This window comes from Panthera pardus, unplaced genomic scaffold (genome assembly GCF_024362965.1).
Source record: "Panthera pardus isolate Hobbes unplaced genomic scaffold, ASM2436296v1 HiC_scaffold_11, whole genome shotgun sequence".
NCBI classification, from domain to species: Eukaryota; Metazoa; Chordata; class Mammalia; order Carnivora; family Felidae; genus Panthera; species Panthera pardus.
Genome location: NW_026526666.1, coordinates 11,063,323 through 11,081,136, shown reverse-complemented (window position 1 = coordinate 11,081,136; position 17,814 = coordinate 11,063,323). Strand labels below are relative to the sequence as shown.

Genomic DNA, 17,814 nt, shown 5'->3' with positions numbered 1-17,814 from the left:
TCTCCCCTGGTCCTCTCTGTTCTAGCCACACATTCTCACCTAAATGGTCTTTGTGTTTGCTCTGTTGTCTGGAGTTCTCTTCCTTCTTCCCTTAATTCCTCCAGCTATTTCATCAAAAGTCATTTTCTCAGTGAAGTCTTCTCTGGTTACCCTATATATTGCCAAATCCTAACATTTCATTATCCCCTTAAGTTCCTTTATTTTTTAGCATTTATCACTGGCTATTTAATGTAGTTTATTTAATGTTATCTCTGTCTGTTATTTAATGTTGTCTCTCTACCCATTAGAATGTAAGCTCCACAAGAACCATACACTGGTGCATCACCATTGCCTAAAACAGTGCCTGACACGTAGTGCACTATCAGATATTTGTTGAATGAGTGAATAAATCTCACTTTAATAGCATCTGACTTGATTTCATAGCTAACTCTTAGAGGACAGACTGATTTCCAGGTTTTGTGAGGCCGTATTAAGGATTCCAGTACTTCCGTATTACTAACAGTTTAATTTTATTAATGGCGCTTCCCACTCAGAAAGCTTCAGCACTTCTCCATTACCTACAGATACAACCAGACTTGATATTAGCATAACTACTGCCATCTGACTCATCTTATTCTACCCTTCTCTTTTATTATCTCCAAATAAATCCTCTGTTTCTACCAAACTGGTCTGCCTGCAAAAGACTGTTTTCCCCCCACCTCTTTTCATTTTACTATTCCCTCATTTGTAACACCCACCTCCCTCTCTCCCCCCTCCCCAACCCCGCCTCCTAATCTAAAGCACTCTGTAGAGCTCAGTTTAGATCTCACCTGCCCCTTCCTTAAAGTGTCTTTCCCCAACCCAGCCCACATCTATCCCATCCTTCCTCTTAAGTAAGTTGTTTTGTTTTGAGTGAATGGACAAATTGGTAAACACAAAGATCTGAACTTTAAAGAAAACATATTACTCAAAATTCAGTAACATGTAGGCATTTGCTTAGGGAAAGAAAGTTAAGTATCTGCTATGTATTAAGTCCGTCTCCTGTTACCTCACTGGATCCTTAAAACAGTCTGATATGAGCAGGTATTATATCCACAAATGAAGAAACTAAGACCCAAGCAATGAAATATTAAAGCTGGCTTGTGAAACCAAGTCTGACTTCAAAAGTTTTTGAAGATAAAATTGGTAAAAAGACATACCTTTGAATTAGAATGCCATAACATGCCAGATATGCAGTGGATCTTGAAGGCTGAAGCTTCCTGTTTCCCAGTACTTTTGTTTCTATGTGGCATAGGTTCTCACCACCAAACTCTACCCTTTTGGACTTCAGTCATTGCTCTCAAGCATCTGAATCTCAAAGTGTATGGTGTGAATTTTTCCCGAGTTTCTTAAATTGGTCTTTTTGTTTCCAAAATGATGTCCATTGTATATCTGGCACTTGGAACCCTTTACCTGTCTGCCCAGTAACCTAGAATAAGGGATGAGAGTGTGTGTGTTTTAACACATTTAAGCTTCTAAACAACAAGTTGCTTATGTGATTTTTTTCACACATTTTTATCTTTTTTTCTGACTCATTAGAACATTATATCTCAGACTTTTCTACTTCCTCAGTTCTTGATCTAGACATTTTGATCCTATAATTAAAATGAATAGGGCCTTTTGGGGCACCTGGGTTACTCAGTCGGTTGAGCATCTGACTTGATTTCAAGCTCAGGTCATGATCCCAGGGTCATGGAATCGAGCCCTCGTCGGCCTCGCACTGAATGTGGAGACTGCTTGAGGTTCTCTCTCTCTTCCTCTGCTCCTCTCCCCAGCTTGCACTCCCTCTCTCTCTTTCAAATAAAAAAAAATGAAAACAAAAAACAAGTATTGTCTTTTACCTCCTTCCATATGAATATCAGTGCAATTTTGGATTTAAGGTAATTCAAATTTTTAAATCTTCACTGAGAATGAGTCAGTACTTAAAATTTTTTCCTGTTCAGTAGTTAATGTCTTAAGGCTTACCACTGACTTTGAACTTCTAAGTGGACACTAAGATGTATACTTGGAAATCTTTTTACCAGCATTCTGATGTTTTATATTAGAAGAGTCCAGAATAAGAACTAATGGATGATTTCCTTGTAACTTGGTGCATAGAGGGAATGGTTGGGAAAGATTAACTATAAAATAGATAAGAGCTGGTTTTTGGTTCTTGTCTGTTGTAAATTTTATGCTTAAGTTTGTCATATTTATATACCATTATACTAGGTGACATAAAATATAATGATGACCCTGTTAAAGAAAAAATTCTTCTGATACTTGTTAAAATGACTTGGGGTGTCTGAGTGGCTCAGTTGGTTGAGCGTCCAACTTTGGCTCAAGTCATGATCTCGCAGTTTGTGAGCCCCATGTGGGGCTCTATGCTGACAGCTCAGAGCCTGGAGCCTGCTTCGGATTCTGTGTTTCCCTCTCTTTCTGCTCCTCCCCTGCTCAAACTCTGTCTCCCTCTCTCTCAAAAATAAATAAACATTAAAAAAAATAATAAGACGATTTTATTCAATAGTTTTGTGTTAGGGGAGAGAGCTAGAGCTCAGCTCCAGATGAAGCAAAGACAACTGGGGATCTATAGCCAGCAAGCAGAATGAGGGGGTCAGTGGATGGAAAATTACTAAGAGGACACATAAGGGTAGAGGGATTCTTACTTAACTGATTTAACAGGATCCTTACTAAAGACAGATTGAGGACTTCTGCATCAAAGGTGGGGGATAAGGAACTTGATCAGATACCTAAAGTGGGGGTATTCTCACTAAAATGACAACAGGTTCTTGCTAGGATTAGGTTAGACAGGACATAGGATGGAGCCAAGATCAAGGCCTAGCTGAGAAGAGAGGGCTCAGAGGAGCCTGACTAAAGTTTGGTTAAGGAGAGACTTTGACATTAAATGTATGTTATATAATTACTTTAATAAGTTTTCGAGCAATTATTCCTTAGAGTTGATAAAATTTTTAAAATGTAATTGCTGGAAGCTCCTTTCTATTTGCATGGGATGCTGCCCAATTCATGAATCATTTAATAAAGCTAATTAGATCTTCCATGAGAATGAATGTGAGTGAATGAAATTGCTGTACTTAAAAAAGCAAACTTGCCTGCTTTTCCCACCTATTGTCTATATCTGACCAAATTTGTAATTGGTTACTAATACAGAAAACAGTTTCTTTTTTTTTTTTTTAATGTTTATTTATTTTTGAGACAGAGAGAGACAAAGCATGAACGGGGGAGGGTCAGAGAGAGAGGCAGACACAGAATCTGAAACAGGCTCCAGGCTCTGAGCTGTCAGCACAGAGCCTGACGCGGGGCTTGAACTCACGAACCGCGAGATCATGACCTGAGCAGAAGTCAGATGCTTAACTGACTGAGCCACCCAGGCGCCCCTAGAGAAAACAGTTTCTAAGAGCTACTTTAAAATAACTTTTAAAAGAGTAAACAAAGCAAAATATTCGGAAGTGCCATCTTTTGTTTTATATAATATTGATCCTAATTTAAAACATATCTTTATGCTTTTAAGCCTTAGCTATTACTGAAAATGATAGAATATAAACTGTATACAGCTAAGTTTTTAAGTATATTCTGAGTCTTTGTAGTGTCTCTAGGTCAAAAACTGGGAAACTGGGAAAACAATAGTTTATTTGGAATTTTAAAAAGCTACTGGGGTGCCTGGATGGATCAGTTGGTTAAGCGCCTCAGGTCATGATCTCACTGCTGTCAGCACTGCAGAGCCCTCTTCAGATCCTCTGTCCCCCTTTCTCTCTGCTCCTCCTCCATTCGTTCTCTCTCTCTCCCTCTCTCTCTCCCTCAAAAGTAAATAAACATTTAAAAAGTAAAAAAGCAGCTAACAATAAGTTTTAGTTAATGAAACCAATATTCCATTTGGTCCTAGACATCACTAAGAATATATTTTTCTTTTAGAATTGCAGCCCCAAATTAAATTCTCACTAGCCTCTGAGAACCCTCAGCCAGGACGGGTTTTGTTTATTTGATAAGGGCACTGCAACTGAAATTCCAGGGCTTTGATACTATTATATATGCATGTCAACAGCTTGGAACTTGTACCTATTAAATTATTGCCCCAGATAGTTTATTGTTAGTTCACTGAAAGCTTTAGAACCAGATGAAAAAATGAACCACACTGAGGCAAGATGCATTTTTAAAAAAATTCTTCCTTTTTAAAATAACATACTAGGGGGAGGGAAGAAAGAGTAGGCAGAGAACAGTAAATTGTTAGGGCGGTGAAAATACTCTCTATGATACTATTAATGGTGGATACATATTGTGCATATGTCCAAATCCATCAAATGTACAACACAAAGAGTGAACCGTAATGTAAACCATGAGCTTTGGATGATAATGATGTGTCAGTGTACGTTCATGAAATGAACAAGGAACCACTCTGGTGGGGGTGTTAATGGAGGAAGTATGCATGTTGGAGGGCACAGACCCTATGGGAAATTTCTGTACCTTCACAGTTTTGCTGTGAACTTAAAACTGCTCTTAAAAAAAAGTAAAGTCTTAAAAAAATAACAATATCTAAATGTCTTCAAACAGCAAACAACCTGTTAGGAAACAGTATTGAATTCCATGCAAATAGAACTTACTGTCTTAACAGGGTAAGAATAAGGTAAATCTCTTTAGGAAGAAAAATGTAGCTATTTATCCTTGAATACTTCTGTAATGACGCAGGATAAAAGTAAGGAAAATAAACATATACAAAAGTACAATTGGTTACTATGCTTTTTTTAAGTATAGCCTAGTTGAAAACATAGGTAAACTTTGGAAGATGTGTTTAAAAAGGGAAGTGAAGCAGTGATATTTTGGAGAACTTTTGGTCAGCACAAAAGTTGCCACTATTTATAGTTCACGATAAAGACTGTAATGATGGGGAATATAAGGTTACTAAGACCCAAAGAATTTCTAGAAAAGGGAAATTATTTTCTTAATAATATGAGGGGGTTGTTTAGTTTAATAATTTAAAGCAGCAGTTGTCTTGCTAGGACCAGCTAACAGTAGCTGACATTTATTGCACCTATTTTATTTTATTTATGTATTTATTTTTAAGATTTTATTTTCAAGTAATATTTACACCCAGCATGAGGCTCAAACCCACAACCCTGAGATCAAGAGTCACATGCTCTACCAATGGAGTCAGCCAGGCACCCCTATATTTTAAATATACTGTGAAATTTAATCTTCACAACAATTTAATCTTCACAACAATTCTAAGAAGTAGATACTGCCCCACTTTAGGCTGAGGATATGATTTAAAGACCTTAAGTGATTAAAATTCAAATCCAGATCTGTCCCAACTCCAGAGCCTATATCTTTCCATTTTGCCATAGTATCTCATAATCTGAAAAACTAAGAACACTTCCATATTGTCATTTTATGTAGAAGGGGTTTTGTAAACCTTTAACTAATTGCCAGCTATGTGCCATTTACTTTGCTAGACCCTGTATAATAAGGAAAAGGAAAGCAAGGCAGTTTGCCCAAAGAAAACTAGTTTTTAGGGACAAAATGGTATCTATAGAACTAATTATCAATAGCAGTTATATTTTAGGTGCTATAATAAATGGTCAAAGTATGGTAAAGTAAGGTTTAATGTGGTAAAGGATTCTTGCAATTACAAGTACTGGGAATACTTTTTGGAAAGAAACAGAAGAACCCAACCTTAAAAGACAGGCAGAGTTTAGACAGGTAAAGATAAGGAGAGAGGCAAAACTTTCAAGGACAGTGTAAGTCAAGCCCAGAAGCAAAGTCTTTAATACAGGCAGTAGTCTAATGAGGGAGGTAAAGATTTCGGTAGACACCAGGGAGACAAGCTGGCGGAGATTTGACTCCTGAAGTATACAAAGTTTGGGCAGTATAAACTGACCTGGGCCTTGCTGATAAGTAGAATGTGGCTATTATCTAGCCCAGAATTTCTTCCCTGCTTGTTTAGAGTTATCCACTGACATTCAAACAGAGCTGCAGTTGTTAAATACTCAACTTGAATCCTGTTGTATGTGATTGTCAAGAAAATCATTTAAAAAGGTAGTTATGAAGAGATGTAATGTTGAAATGTGTGACATCTGTTATTAAAAGATTATTTAATAAATAAAAACCTAAGTTTTATAAATTTTCCAAGTGTCTTTTAATACATTTTCTAAAGTTTCTTACTAAAATACAGTATATCAAAATTAACAAAATTAAGCAGCTTCTGGGGAACAATAAGGTATATTACTTTCTCAGTTTGATGTTTAAACTTTCAGTACAGGTATTACTAATAATGAAATTTTGAGTCTTTCAAGGATTAGGTTTTTTTTTTTTTATTTCCCTCTTGAAGAGGTGAGAAGATACGGAGAAGGGGAAGAAATTGAAATCTAGGAAAATTATCTTTAACTGATGCTTATAAGGTCCTAAATTCCACCTTTTTAGGTCAGAAACGTAATACAGTGGGTTCCATGAAATTAACATTATTGGAATATTTAAATCTATGAAGGATTGGAATTGTGTATAAGGCCTGAGGTATTCTCCCTTTAAAATATACATGGAGTTATACCCTTCAGATACTATCTGATGAATGTTATGTGCAGTGAAACTATTACTTTATGGAATAGGGATGTTTTTTAAAAGCCTTTTTTGTTGTTGTTTTTAAAGCAGCAATTAAGTTTTTGTTACACCAAAACCTCCATATCAGTGATTCTCAGTTACACTGGAGATGGCATGCCTCTCCTCTATGGGACATACTTGCTTTCAACTTTGTTTCCCCACCCCATTCTAAAGAATGACTAAATCACTGTTTTTAAAAACGTCATCCCTCATTTGTATTGCAGCAAAAATATTTTTGCTGTCGCTACTTAGCCATCTCTCTCCCCTTTTACTTCTGCCACCAATTCTTACCTCTACCAAATTTCATCTTGTTTTGACCCAGTTTTGAAGCTAGATGAGAAAATACTGACTTTTAACATTACTATTTATCATTGTATTTATTCCTTCCAACTTTGTTTCAACTGTAGCTTTCATAAGCAAGGTTTTGACTCAATTCCTGGATAAAAGAAAAAAAAATTCTAAAAGGACTAAGCTAAATCTATGTGACACCACACTAAAGATAATCCTCCTGAATTTAAATACCTGTTACTAATGCACAGTATAGTTGATTGAATAGTTCTAGGCCCACCTCTGTATAAGTTTGTGACCTTTGACAAAGCACTTTCTCTGAATCTATTCCTTTTTTAGTGGGGATACTAGTCTCGCCTACTTATTAAGCTGTTTCAAGATCAGAAGAGAAACAGGTTATGAAAAAGTTTTGTAGACAATAAAATAGTCGTCATTCATTTACATTGCTAGCATGTGCCAGGTCTCAGTTCTGGGTGTACAGCAGTGAACAAACGTTCTATTCCAGGGTTTGGCAAATCTGGTCTACCGCATGTTTGTATGTAGCCTACAAGCTAATGTTTTTTGAATGGCTGGGGGAAAAAATCAGAAGAAGATTATTTTGTGACATGTGAAAATTACATGAAATACAAATTAGAGAATCCAAAATAATGTTTTAATTAACTTAGTGGGGCTAATACTTTTACAACGTATATCAAATCACGTTGTACACTTTAATATCTTACGAGTTTATTTACCAATAATACCTTAATGGTAAAAAAAAAAAAATAAGGGGTGCCTGGGTGCCTCAGTCAGTTGAGCATCCGACTCTTGATTTCAGCTCGGGTCATGATCTCAGGTTCATGAGATCAAGCCCCACATTGGGCTCTGCACTGATAGCACGGAGTCTGCTTGAGATTCTTTCTCTCCTTCTTTCTCTGCCTCCCCCCCCCCCCACACTCTCTCTCTCTCTCTCAAATAAGCATTCAAAATAAATAAACAATTAAAATCTTATTAGAACACAATTGTGCTAATTTGTTTTCATTTGGGACCGAGACCATGTGGCCCATGTAGCCCTAAAATGTTCACTGTCTGGCCTTTTGTATTAGCAATTTGCTCACCCGAGCTCTATGCTCTTGGACTTCTTTTGGAGTGTTGAGCAGGAAACATAAATATCATTCAGTGGTGACAAGTTCCTTGAAGAAAAAGCGAGTAAATGGGCTAGAATTGTGAAGGATGCAGACTGTATCATGGCTAATTTGTAGATAGGAGTCAGGAAGTCAGAAAGTGACATCAGGAACTTGAATGAAGAGAGATGCTCTGATAGAAAGCGTTTCTGGCAAAAAGGAATGAGAAATGCAATAGCCCTGAGGCAGGAATTTAGCCGTGAAGTCTAGCAGCTAGGCAGTAGGAGGTGAGGGTGAGGGAACCAAATTTTGAAGGACCTTGGAGTCCATAGAGTAGACTTTAGATTTTTATAGAGAATGTGTAAATGTAGCATTAAGATTTCAACTACTGTCTCAAGGAATTTTTATGGTATTGTTATAGTGACAAATCAACTTATCACTTCAAAATCTGTTGTCAAAGATTGCCAAATATTTAATACTGAGTGGTCCACTTTTTTAGTACCTCTCAGAAAATAACATGGAGATTGTTGACAATGACCATGTTTTGGGATCTACCTTTGGCATCTAATGATGACTACATTCTTTTTAATCACTCATTTAGAATTTCACCCTTGCTGTTGCATATATATGTCTTCACCTCTTACCAGCTTTCATTTAAAAACTGGGAGATGTTTTTGTTTCTTTAATTGGACATTTCTCCTGTTCTTGATATTCTTAGATTTACGGGTATCACTCATTTGTTTTTCCAGCACTTTAATTAGAATTCTTCTGCACTTAAGCCTGAATTCAAATATTGCTTACTTGTTATTCCTCCCTCTCTGACTTATGTGTACTTTGTGTGGTTTTTTTCCCCCCTTTAGGAAGTGGAAGCAGTCTTTTAGTTTAGCTCATTTTTTTTCCTATATAATCCCTTCATTTAACCAATTAACTATCCCATACATTCCAGCATAAGGCACTATGCAGCCAGGAGGTAAATAAGGCTAAGCTTCTGGTCAAGAAGCATATGCAAAGTGTAACTTTAAAAAGTTTCCTTGGGGTGCCCAGGTGGCTCAGTCAGTTAAACGTCCAAATCTTGGTTTTAACTCAGGTCATGATCTCACGGTTTGTGAGATAGAGCCCTGCATTGGGCTCTGTACTGACAGTGCAGAGCTTGCTTGATGTTCTGTCTCTCAGCCCCATCCTCACTTGCTCTCTATATCTCTCTCAATATAAATAAAAATAAAAATAAACTTTAAAAAAATCTTCCTTGTTGCCTTTGCCAACCTCCCTTTTTACTCTGTCCTTTAGCTTCCTTGACCTGTAGTTTCCTTGATCCATCGCTTTCAGTTTTGATGTCACTCCATAGCCTTTATCTTGTTAATGTCCTTTTTTATCTTTAACAAAATTAATTTATTAGATGGTAGATGTTGTCATGATCCTCTTTGATTTTTAAAAATTTAAAAATTATCTTTAACATACAAGTAATAAAGTAGTGGATGAAGTAGAATAAAGGGGATTAAGAGGTACTAACTCCCAGAAAAAAATTACAAGTAATTTATATTCCTTATACAACTTTTTGAACAGAGATAAGCCAAAAAAGGAAAGAAAAACTTTTTAATAACTACCACCAGAAGAGTCCTAATTAAAATTAGTAGCTATACATATATGTAAGTGTATTTACTTTTAATAAAACAGGAATATATCATTGTGTGAACTTTTGCACTCAATGGCATATGATAAAACATCAACCTGTATCAACAGAGCACTTCTCAGACGTTTTTGTTTTTTTGTTTTTTTTTTTTAAATTTTTTTTTTCAACGTTTTTTATTTATTTTTGGGACAGAGAGAGACAGAGCATGAACGGGGGAGGGGCAGAGAGAGAGGGAGACACAGAATCGGAAACAGGCTCCAGGCTCCGAGCCATCAGCCCAGAGCCTGACGCGGGGCTCGAACTCACGGACCGCGAGATCGTGACCTGGCTGAAGTCGAACGCTTAACCGACTGCGCCACCCAGGCGCCCCTCAGACGTTTTTGTTTTCAGGACCCCTTTATACTCTTAGGAGTCAACTTTTTATGTAGTTTATAGCTATTGTACTAGATATTAAAACTTAAGAGTTCTTAAAGTATTAATTCATTTAAAAACATACTTAAAAACATTTATATGTTAACAAATAATTGGAATTTTGTTTCTTGTTGTTTTGTAGTTTATTTATTTTGGAATAGAGAGAGGGCACGAGTGAGCCAGGGAAGGGGCAGAGAGAGAGGAAGAGAGAATCCCAAGCAGGCTCCAGGCTGTCAGCCCGTTGGAGGGCTCCATCTCACGAACTCTGAGATCATGACCTGAGCCAAAATCAAGTGTCTTCGGACGCTTAACTGACTGAGCCACCCAGGCGCCCTGGTATTTTGTTTTGAGGAAAAAAAGAAAAAAAAAAAAATACCCAAACTTTATTTTCTAAAACAAAAGAATTAGTGGGAAAAATAGCACTGTTTTACATTCTGCAAATCTTTTAAATATCTACATTCAATTTGTTGTGTTATAATGTCTTAGTTTGTGCATACTGTTTCCTCTGACTGGATGCGCTCCTTGGTATTTACTCATTCTTCAATCCAACTCAAACATCACTGTATCTAAAGGCCACTCCACCACTCCTTATATACATATATAAAGTTGACTGCATCTTCCTTGTGCCTCACCGTGGCCTTTAATACTTGCTTGCTGTATTACTATCTGTGTGTCAGGTCCTTGAAGACAGTGACCAAATCTTACTCAGTGTTTAATCTTTATTTACTCTTCTTTTCGTATGTGCTCAGCAAATGTTTGCTGAATGAATGAACTATTACTTTTTTAATATGCATTGTCAGTTCATTGATTATCCAAATACTTGTTTTAATTATGCCAGATCCATCAGATTTTATGACTTTTAAAACCTCAGGGATAACTTCAGGAATACTAGTATCTTGAATTTTCATTTTGGTAGCCTTTACTATTGCATATTCAAACATTATGTTATATATGTAGTATGTAAAATATATAGCTTTATTCTTTTTAGGGAATATGCTTTTTGGGTTGTATATTTTTGAACCACACACACTTAAATTTGTTTGACTAAAGGGACTTTCACAATGATGTAAGGATTATGGGAGATGCACATTGACAAGTGGGATAGATCATAGCCCCTCAGCAGATTTGAACAGACTAAGAAATAGGTTTACTATCAAAGTAGGTTTACTAATTTCTTAAATAAATGATTGACAGCAACAGTTGATGAGGAAAGAAATATGATTAACTGCACATGCCAAGGCAAATATAAATATACCGAGTTGTAAATCTATATGGGAACTGTTAAGTCCTGTGTAGTGTAATTTTCATGAGTTGAGCAGCATTTCTTACTTCCTAATTATTTTCTTTTTATTGTTGTTGCTTGTTAATATAAGAGTTTTATGGTGTATTCCTCTTAGTCTCCAGCAGCTTTTATTCCAGAAAAGTAATGTATTATCTATAATTATCCTGTCATGACAGATGGATTCCTCATCTCTGCTTCCAGGTAATCCACATACAGGTTTTGTATTCTAAGGTTAAAAAATCAGGTAGAGCTTTACAACTCAAAGAAATTTTGCAGAACTTCTCATCTCTTTTAGGAGTTGGCTTATAATGAGGAAACTCAGGACCAAAACAGGTTAGTCATGCTTCTAGAATTACAAACCTAGTTAGTTTATGGACCAATAGAGCCAGTAATTAGAATTCAGGTTTTCCAATCTACCTTGCTCCATCAATCAGTAGGCCTTTCTTGACTGAAGATGTAAAATTTGTCCATGGAGCTTTTCTTTTATTCTTTTTAGAATGAGTGAAGTCATATATAAGATCTTCTGTATAAACCTGAAGTTGTAAAGTATTTTTTGTCTTTCTAATTCTCTTCTCAGTGCCCAGTTGTATTTTCAAAGGACTCTTGAAAGTCTTTTTTCTGCTTAAGAATGGTTTGGCTTTGATGATAGCCTTGATTTGAGTGGGTCAACAAGAACTTAACGTTGTTTGAAGGAAATGAAGAGGTTAATGGAGGATGCCTACTTGGAAAGCAGGGCTCAGTTTATTGGTAGATCTACTGTGTTCCTCTTTGCCCCTCATCAGTGAGTTGAATCATCTTCGTACTCATTATCACATCAAATATTAGGGAATTTTCAACATTCTTTCTGTCATAGTGTTAGAATTATACTGTGAGGGGCGCCTGGGTGGCTCAGTCGGTTAAATGTCCAACTCTTGATTTTGGTTCAGGTCATGGTCTCACAGGTTTGTGAGAACGAGCCCCATGTCCAGCTCTGCACTGACAGCATGGAGCCTGCTTGAGATTCTCTCTCTCCCTCTTTCTCCACACCTCCCCTGCTCACACTCTCTCTCAAAATAAATAAACTTTATAAAAAAAAAGAATTGTACTGTGAGACTGTCAGAGGTCAGTCCTATTATCGTTGCTAGCATCATAATTATATATGTATATTGCCAAATGATACTCGAAATTATTTTTTCTTTTACATAGATTTTTACATTCTTTGTATTTCACATCTTACTTGATAAAAGCGAAGAGATTAAATTATATGGCAGACTGAGCACATGGTTTCACCTCATCTTTTATGCCAAACCTTAGTAGAATGAAAAGAGTAGGGAAAACACATTGAGAAGAGAACTGAATTAGTAACAGGGGTGCTTGGGTGGCTAGGGCAGTTGAATGTCTGACTCCATGGTTTTGACTCAGGTCATGATTGCATGGTATGTGTGATCAAGCCCCATGTCAGGCTCTGCACTGACAGCACAGAGCCTGCTTGGGATTTTCTCTCTCCTTGCCCCTCCCCCTGCTCTATTTTCTCTCTCTCAAATAAGCTTTTTTTTTTTTTTTAAGTGAGAGTGCCATTGTTGGACCAATGTTTTGTAGCAATTCTTTTGATAGAAAGCAGAATGGTAAATACACGAGGGAAAAAAAGTGAGATCAGAAGATAACTGTTGTGGAAGTAGGAGCCACTTGGAGGAGCTCAACTTAAGGAGCAAGAAGGAAAGGACTCAGAACAGTCTTGGAGTAGATTAATTGCAGAATTAAGCTAACTGTAAGCTAATTGCGGTAAGCTAACTGTACCATTGGCTCCTCTTTTCTCTTCCATTGGGGCTGAACTGCAGACAGAAATGCATTTGTCCTCAGAATATAGCATTGAGAATGAGCACTAAGAGCAGAGAGGCAGGGCGATGCCCCAGGTAGCCTCTGGCCCTTATGAGGGTTACTCAGAAATTAATTGGCTCATATCCACTTCACAGCAGCAAGTCTCCTCTCTCCCTCCCCTACAATCACTAGAGACAAACTGCTGGTAAACAGAACAGGCAAGCTAAATTAAATTCAAGGAGGAATACCAAATATTTGTGGAAAATGGGTACTATGAAAGAAAAGCATCAAACTCAACAAACAAGTAGATCTAAATTCTTAGGGAACAGTCAATAGAGCAATACTTTAAAGTAAGTATAGTTAATACCCTCAAGGAGACTCAATAATTCTTACACACACACAAATAAAAGTCTTGGAAATGAAAAATAGGTTTTAAAATAACTATCTGAATAGCAAAATAGACATAAATGAAGAGCATTTTAAGTGAATTGAAAAATGGAGCTCTGAGGCCTTCTCCCCAAATAAACTACCAAATGACAAAAAGAAGATAAAAATACAGGAGAAAAAGGGATATGCAAGTTAGATCTAAGACTTCAGTGTCTGTCTATAAAAGGAGATCCAGAAAAGTAGAATGGCAGTAGGGGGCAGGAGAGGGAGTTAGAAGGAAGAACAGAAGAAGTACTGTCTATAGCATTCTTTAGAACCTTTAGTACAGTGTTTAATAGTAGGTGATAGCAGTCATCTTTGTCTTGTTTTTAAAATTAGGGACACTGCTTGCAATGTTGCATCATTATTAAGTATGTTGTAGAATTTTGGTAGATAATCCTTTATCAAGTTAAAGAAGTTTATTCCTACCAAAAATTAGTAGTTTTGTTGTTTTATGATACTTGAATGTTGAATTTTATCTTTTTTTCCCAGCATGAGTTAAGAGAATCACAAGGGTTTGCTCCTTTAATTTGTAAATTACACTGATTTATTAATACTGAACCACCTTTGCATTGGGATAAACGCTATAAACACAAATTGGTATCCTACCAGTTTACTACTCTTTCATTTAGTTTTGCTTAAATGTTCATAAGTGATTAGGATCATAACTTTCTCTGTTTGTGCCTGTAGTATACTTTGACCAAAAATTGATTATTCAAATTTTTTTTTAAATTTTTTTTAATGTTTATTTATTTTTGAGACAGAGAGAGACAGAGCATGAACGGGGGAGGGCTAGAGAGAGAGGGAGACACAGAATCGGAAGCAGGCTCCAGGCTCTGAGCCGTCAGCCCAGAGCCCGATGTGGGGCTCGAAATCACGGACCACGAGATCGTGACCTGAGCTGAAGTCAGACGCTCAACTGACTGAGCCACCCAGGCGCCCCTCAACTTTTTAAAGAAGAATTAAAACTTAAAGCCACATGTAGATCTCAAAATCAGGACAAACCTCTATTGATGATAAAAGCTTTGGGATAGTTTGTGAAAAAAATCTGAAGTCTCCTAAATAGTAAAGGTTTGAATAGGAAGTTTTGTCTCCATGAATGTGATGAAAATTTTGTAATCTGTTAATTGCTTCTTCCTTTATATATTACTCTTCTCTTATTTTATTTCTTTCTCTTTAGGTACGCATAGCTGCTAAATTCATCACTCATGCACCCCCAGGGGAATTTAATGAAGTGTTCAATGGTGAGTAAACATTAGTATTTTAAGCCCTCCATAGTTATGTATAAGTATTTATTGAGTGTTTCTTATCTCTTCTAATCCTTACAGCACATTATAGCTATAGCTAAGGAAATCAAGATTAAAAGAGGTTAAAATAATTTATTTAATGTCATCTAGCAAGTAAGTGTCAGAACAAGGATTCAAACCCAGGTCTGAGTTAAAAGCATACTCTTAACCCATAAATTAGGATACCTATCTTATGTGAGAAAAGATTTAAAGTAGCTTAATATGAATATGGAAACAATATTAAATTATTTTCATAGTTTTGTATCACTATAAATCATAGCTTCAGCTTCTTCTGTGCTTTCACTCAACACATGCTTGTAGTATATACAGGACACTTTCAAGAGCCATTGGGGCTGAACTAACTACATCTGGGAAGCTTATTACATACACAGATTCCAGCCTTACCATCCTCAAGTTCTCCCAGGTGATTCTGAGTCACAGCCAGTTTGGGAACCGCTATTCCAATACATTTATAAATTTCTATTCACTGGCTTAACATATAGAATGAAAAATGTAGATGAGGCATCTTAAGCTTTATGATAAAATCAATCATTATAATCCCATTTTAAGTTGTTAAATTCATCTTTAAGTCCTTTGTGTATCTTGGTTCATTTTAGCAAGCATTTATTTTGAAATTCGAGTTTTACATTAGAGGGCTATGTACTTGAGAGGAGCTATGTGATACTCATCTGCAGTTGGCCCAGAGCCCCACACATCATAGAACAATCACTAATCTCCAGTGATAAAAATAATTAATGATGCAGAGAAAGAGTAACCAGGAGAACATATAATAATTTAAGGAGTAAATAATACAATAGAAATAAATCAGAACATGTATCCTTATAGACTTGTTTGTGGATTTTGAGCACTAACAGCAAGAGAAACAAATAAACAAATGCAGCCTTATTTTCCTAGTCTTTTTTGCATTTTTACCAAATGTAAATTTTCAACAACTGAGCTTTTAGGAAATTTTCCTTCGACCTGAACTTTATCAAGGTGATTAGCTCAAATAAATTCTTTTTTTTTTAATATATTTTTTTTAATGTTTATTTATTTTTGAGAGAGAGAGTGAGACAGAGCATGAGCTGGGGAGGGCCAGAGAGAGGGAGACACAGTATTGGAAGCAAGCTCCAGGCTCTGGGCTGTCAGCACAGAGCCCGACGTGGGGCTCAAACCATGAACCATGAGAACATGACCTGAGCCGAAGTCGGACGCCTAACCGACTGAGCCACCCAGGCACCCCAGCTCAGATAAATTCTTAACAAAATTAATGGCCTTTGTAGTTAGAAGTCCCTGTTTGATTTCTGACAACTGAATGGACTTTACAGGAATATCATGAGAATAATTGATATGAAAGAATTAGATTAAGAATTGGCAAGCTACTTATGGCATGAGGACTAGTTTTTATTGGCATGCTACACATTGGCCTCTGCCAGCCTCTTTCAGAAGCTCTAAGAGTCAATGGCCTTTGGCTTATAATTAAATTAGTCTTTCCTCTTGGAGTTAATGAATGCTTAATAGTTTCTTCTATAACAAGGACCCTCCTCTTATAAAAGAAGAATGACTATAGGGGTGCCTGGATAGTTCAGTAGGTTAAGGGTCCAACTCTTGATTTCGGCTCAGGTCATGATCTCACGGTTTGTGAGTTTGAGCCCCCCACTGGACTCCGTGCTGACAGTGCAGAACCTGCTTGGGATTCTGTCTCCCTCTCTGCCCCTGCTCTGCTCACTCTCTATCTCTCTCTTTCAAAATAAATAAGTAAACATTAAAAAATAATAATTAAAATTTAAAAAATAAGAGTGACTAGACTCTTGACATACAGCTTTTTAAAAGCACGTAGGCCCCACGTTCGATCCTTCGTGGAAAAATATGTTTGGCAGTTTCACTGCCACTGGCTGAATTTTGCCCAGCTTTCTTGGTCTGATGTTATAGAAAAGCCTCCAGTTCTTAATCTTATTTTAAAGGATTCTTTAGATACAAAATTAACAGTTCTAATTGTAACTTTCTTTAAACCATGCTTTTTATTTGCTATGAAATTCCTTGAGAAGTTGTTTGATTATTGTACTGCAAATAATTACATGAAAATCTATGAACGTGAGCATCTGTTCATTTGCATATAGGATATCTGAAGATCAACTTTGCAAAGCCTGACTTGTTAAACATTTCTGAAGCTTATCCTTTACTGAACATTTGAATTTTAACATCTTTTAAAGGTGTGGTTTATTAAAATGTTTATTTTGAGAGGGGTGAGAAAGTGTGCGCACAAGCAGTGGAGGGGTAGAGAGAGGGAGACAGAATCCCAAACATGCTGCACACGCTGTCAGGGCAGAGCCCAGTGTAAGACTTGATTGACCCCACAAACTGTGAGATCATGACCTGAGCCGAAATCTAGAGTCGGATGCTTAACTGACTGAGCCATCCAGGCGCTCTATTTTTAACGTCTTTTAACATTTTTTTTCCTCTTCAGATGTCCGGCTACTACTTAACAATGACAATCTCCTCAGGGAAGGGGCAGCACAGTAAGTATCTTTCAAAATCCACTTACATATATTTTTTTCACTTCTATATTATTTTAATTTTGGATGAACTATATTGATAGTAAATTTGTGCCCTGGAAACTAAGTCTAAAATACTTCAATATAAAGCAGTTGGTTTTAGCAGTTTTAGTTGTTTTTTTTTTTTCTTGGAGAAAACATGTTCCCCCCAATGTTGTTTATTCCCATAAAGCTTATTATATATGACCTTATTTTTTATTTTTTATTTTTCCAGATTTCCCCTGTAAAAGCAGAGTTTAATACGAGTGGTTAGGGTTTCTTCTATACTCCTTTTAGTTCACATTGAATTTTTTTAAATTGCTAGCTATAGAAAGATAAGGCTGCTATTGAGGAGTGTTTCTTAAACTGCCACAAAATAGTAGATATTCATAAAAGTGCCCTAATAGAATTAACCATAGAATAATAGCATCATTGTTCAACCCAGTCATGGATTCCT

At 36.5% G+C, this 17,814-nt stretch overlaps 1 protein-coding gene across 3 annotated transcripts in view; it reads left to right on the top strand.

The window, feature by feature from the left end:
- CAPZA1 (capping actin protein of muscle Z-line subunit alpha 1) overlaps positions 1–17,814 on the top strand; it is a 50,110-nt gene that overhangs the window by 8,238 nt on the left and 24,058 nt on the right. For all 3 annotated transcript variants that reach the window (XM_053891150.1, XM_053891144.1, XM_053891148.1), the window contains 2 exons: positions 14,718–14,781; positions 17,291–17,342. In XM_053891150.1, coding sequence (XP_053747125.1) covers positions 14,718–14,781; positions 17,291–17,342 — 116 coding nt within the window. The remainder of the gene's footprint in view (positions 1–14,717; positions 14,782–17,290; positions 17,343–17,814) is intronic.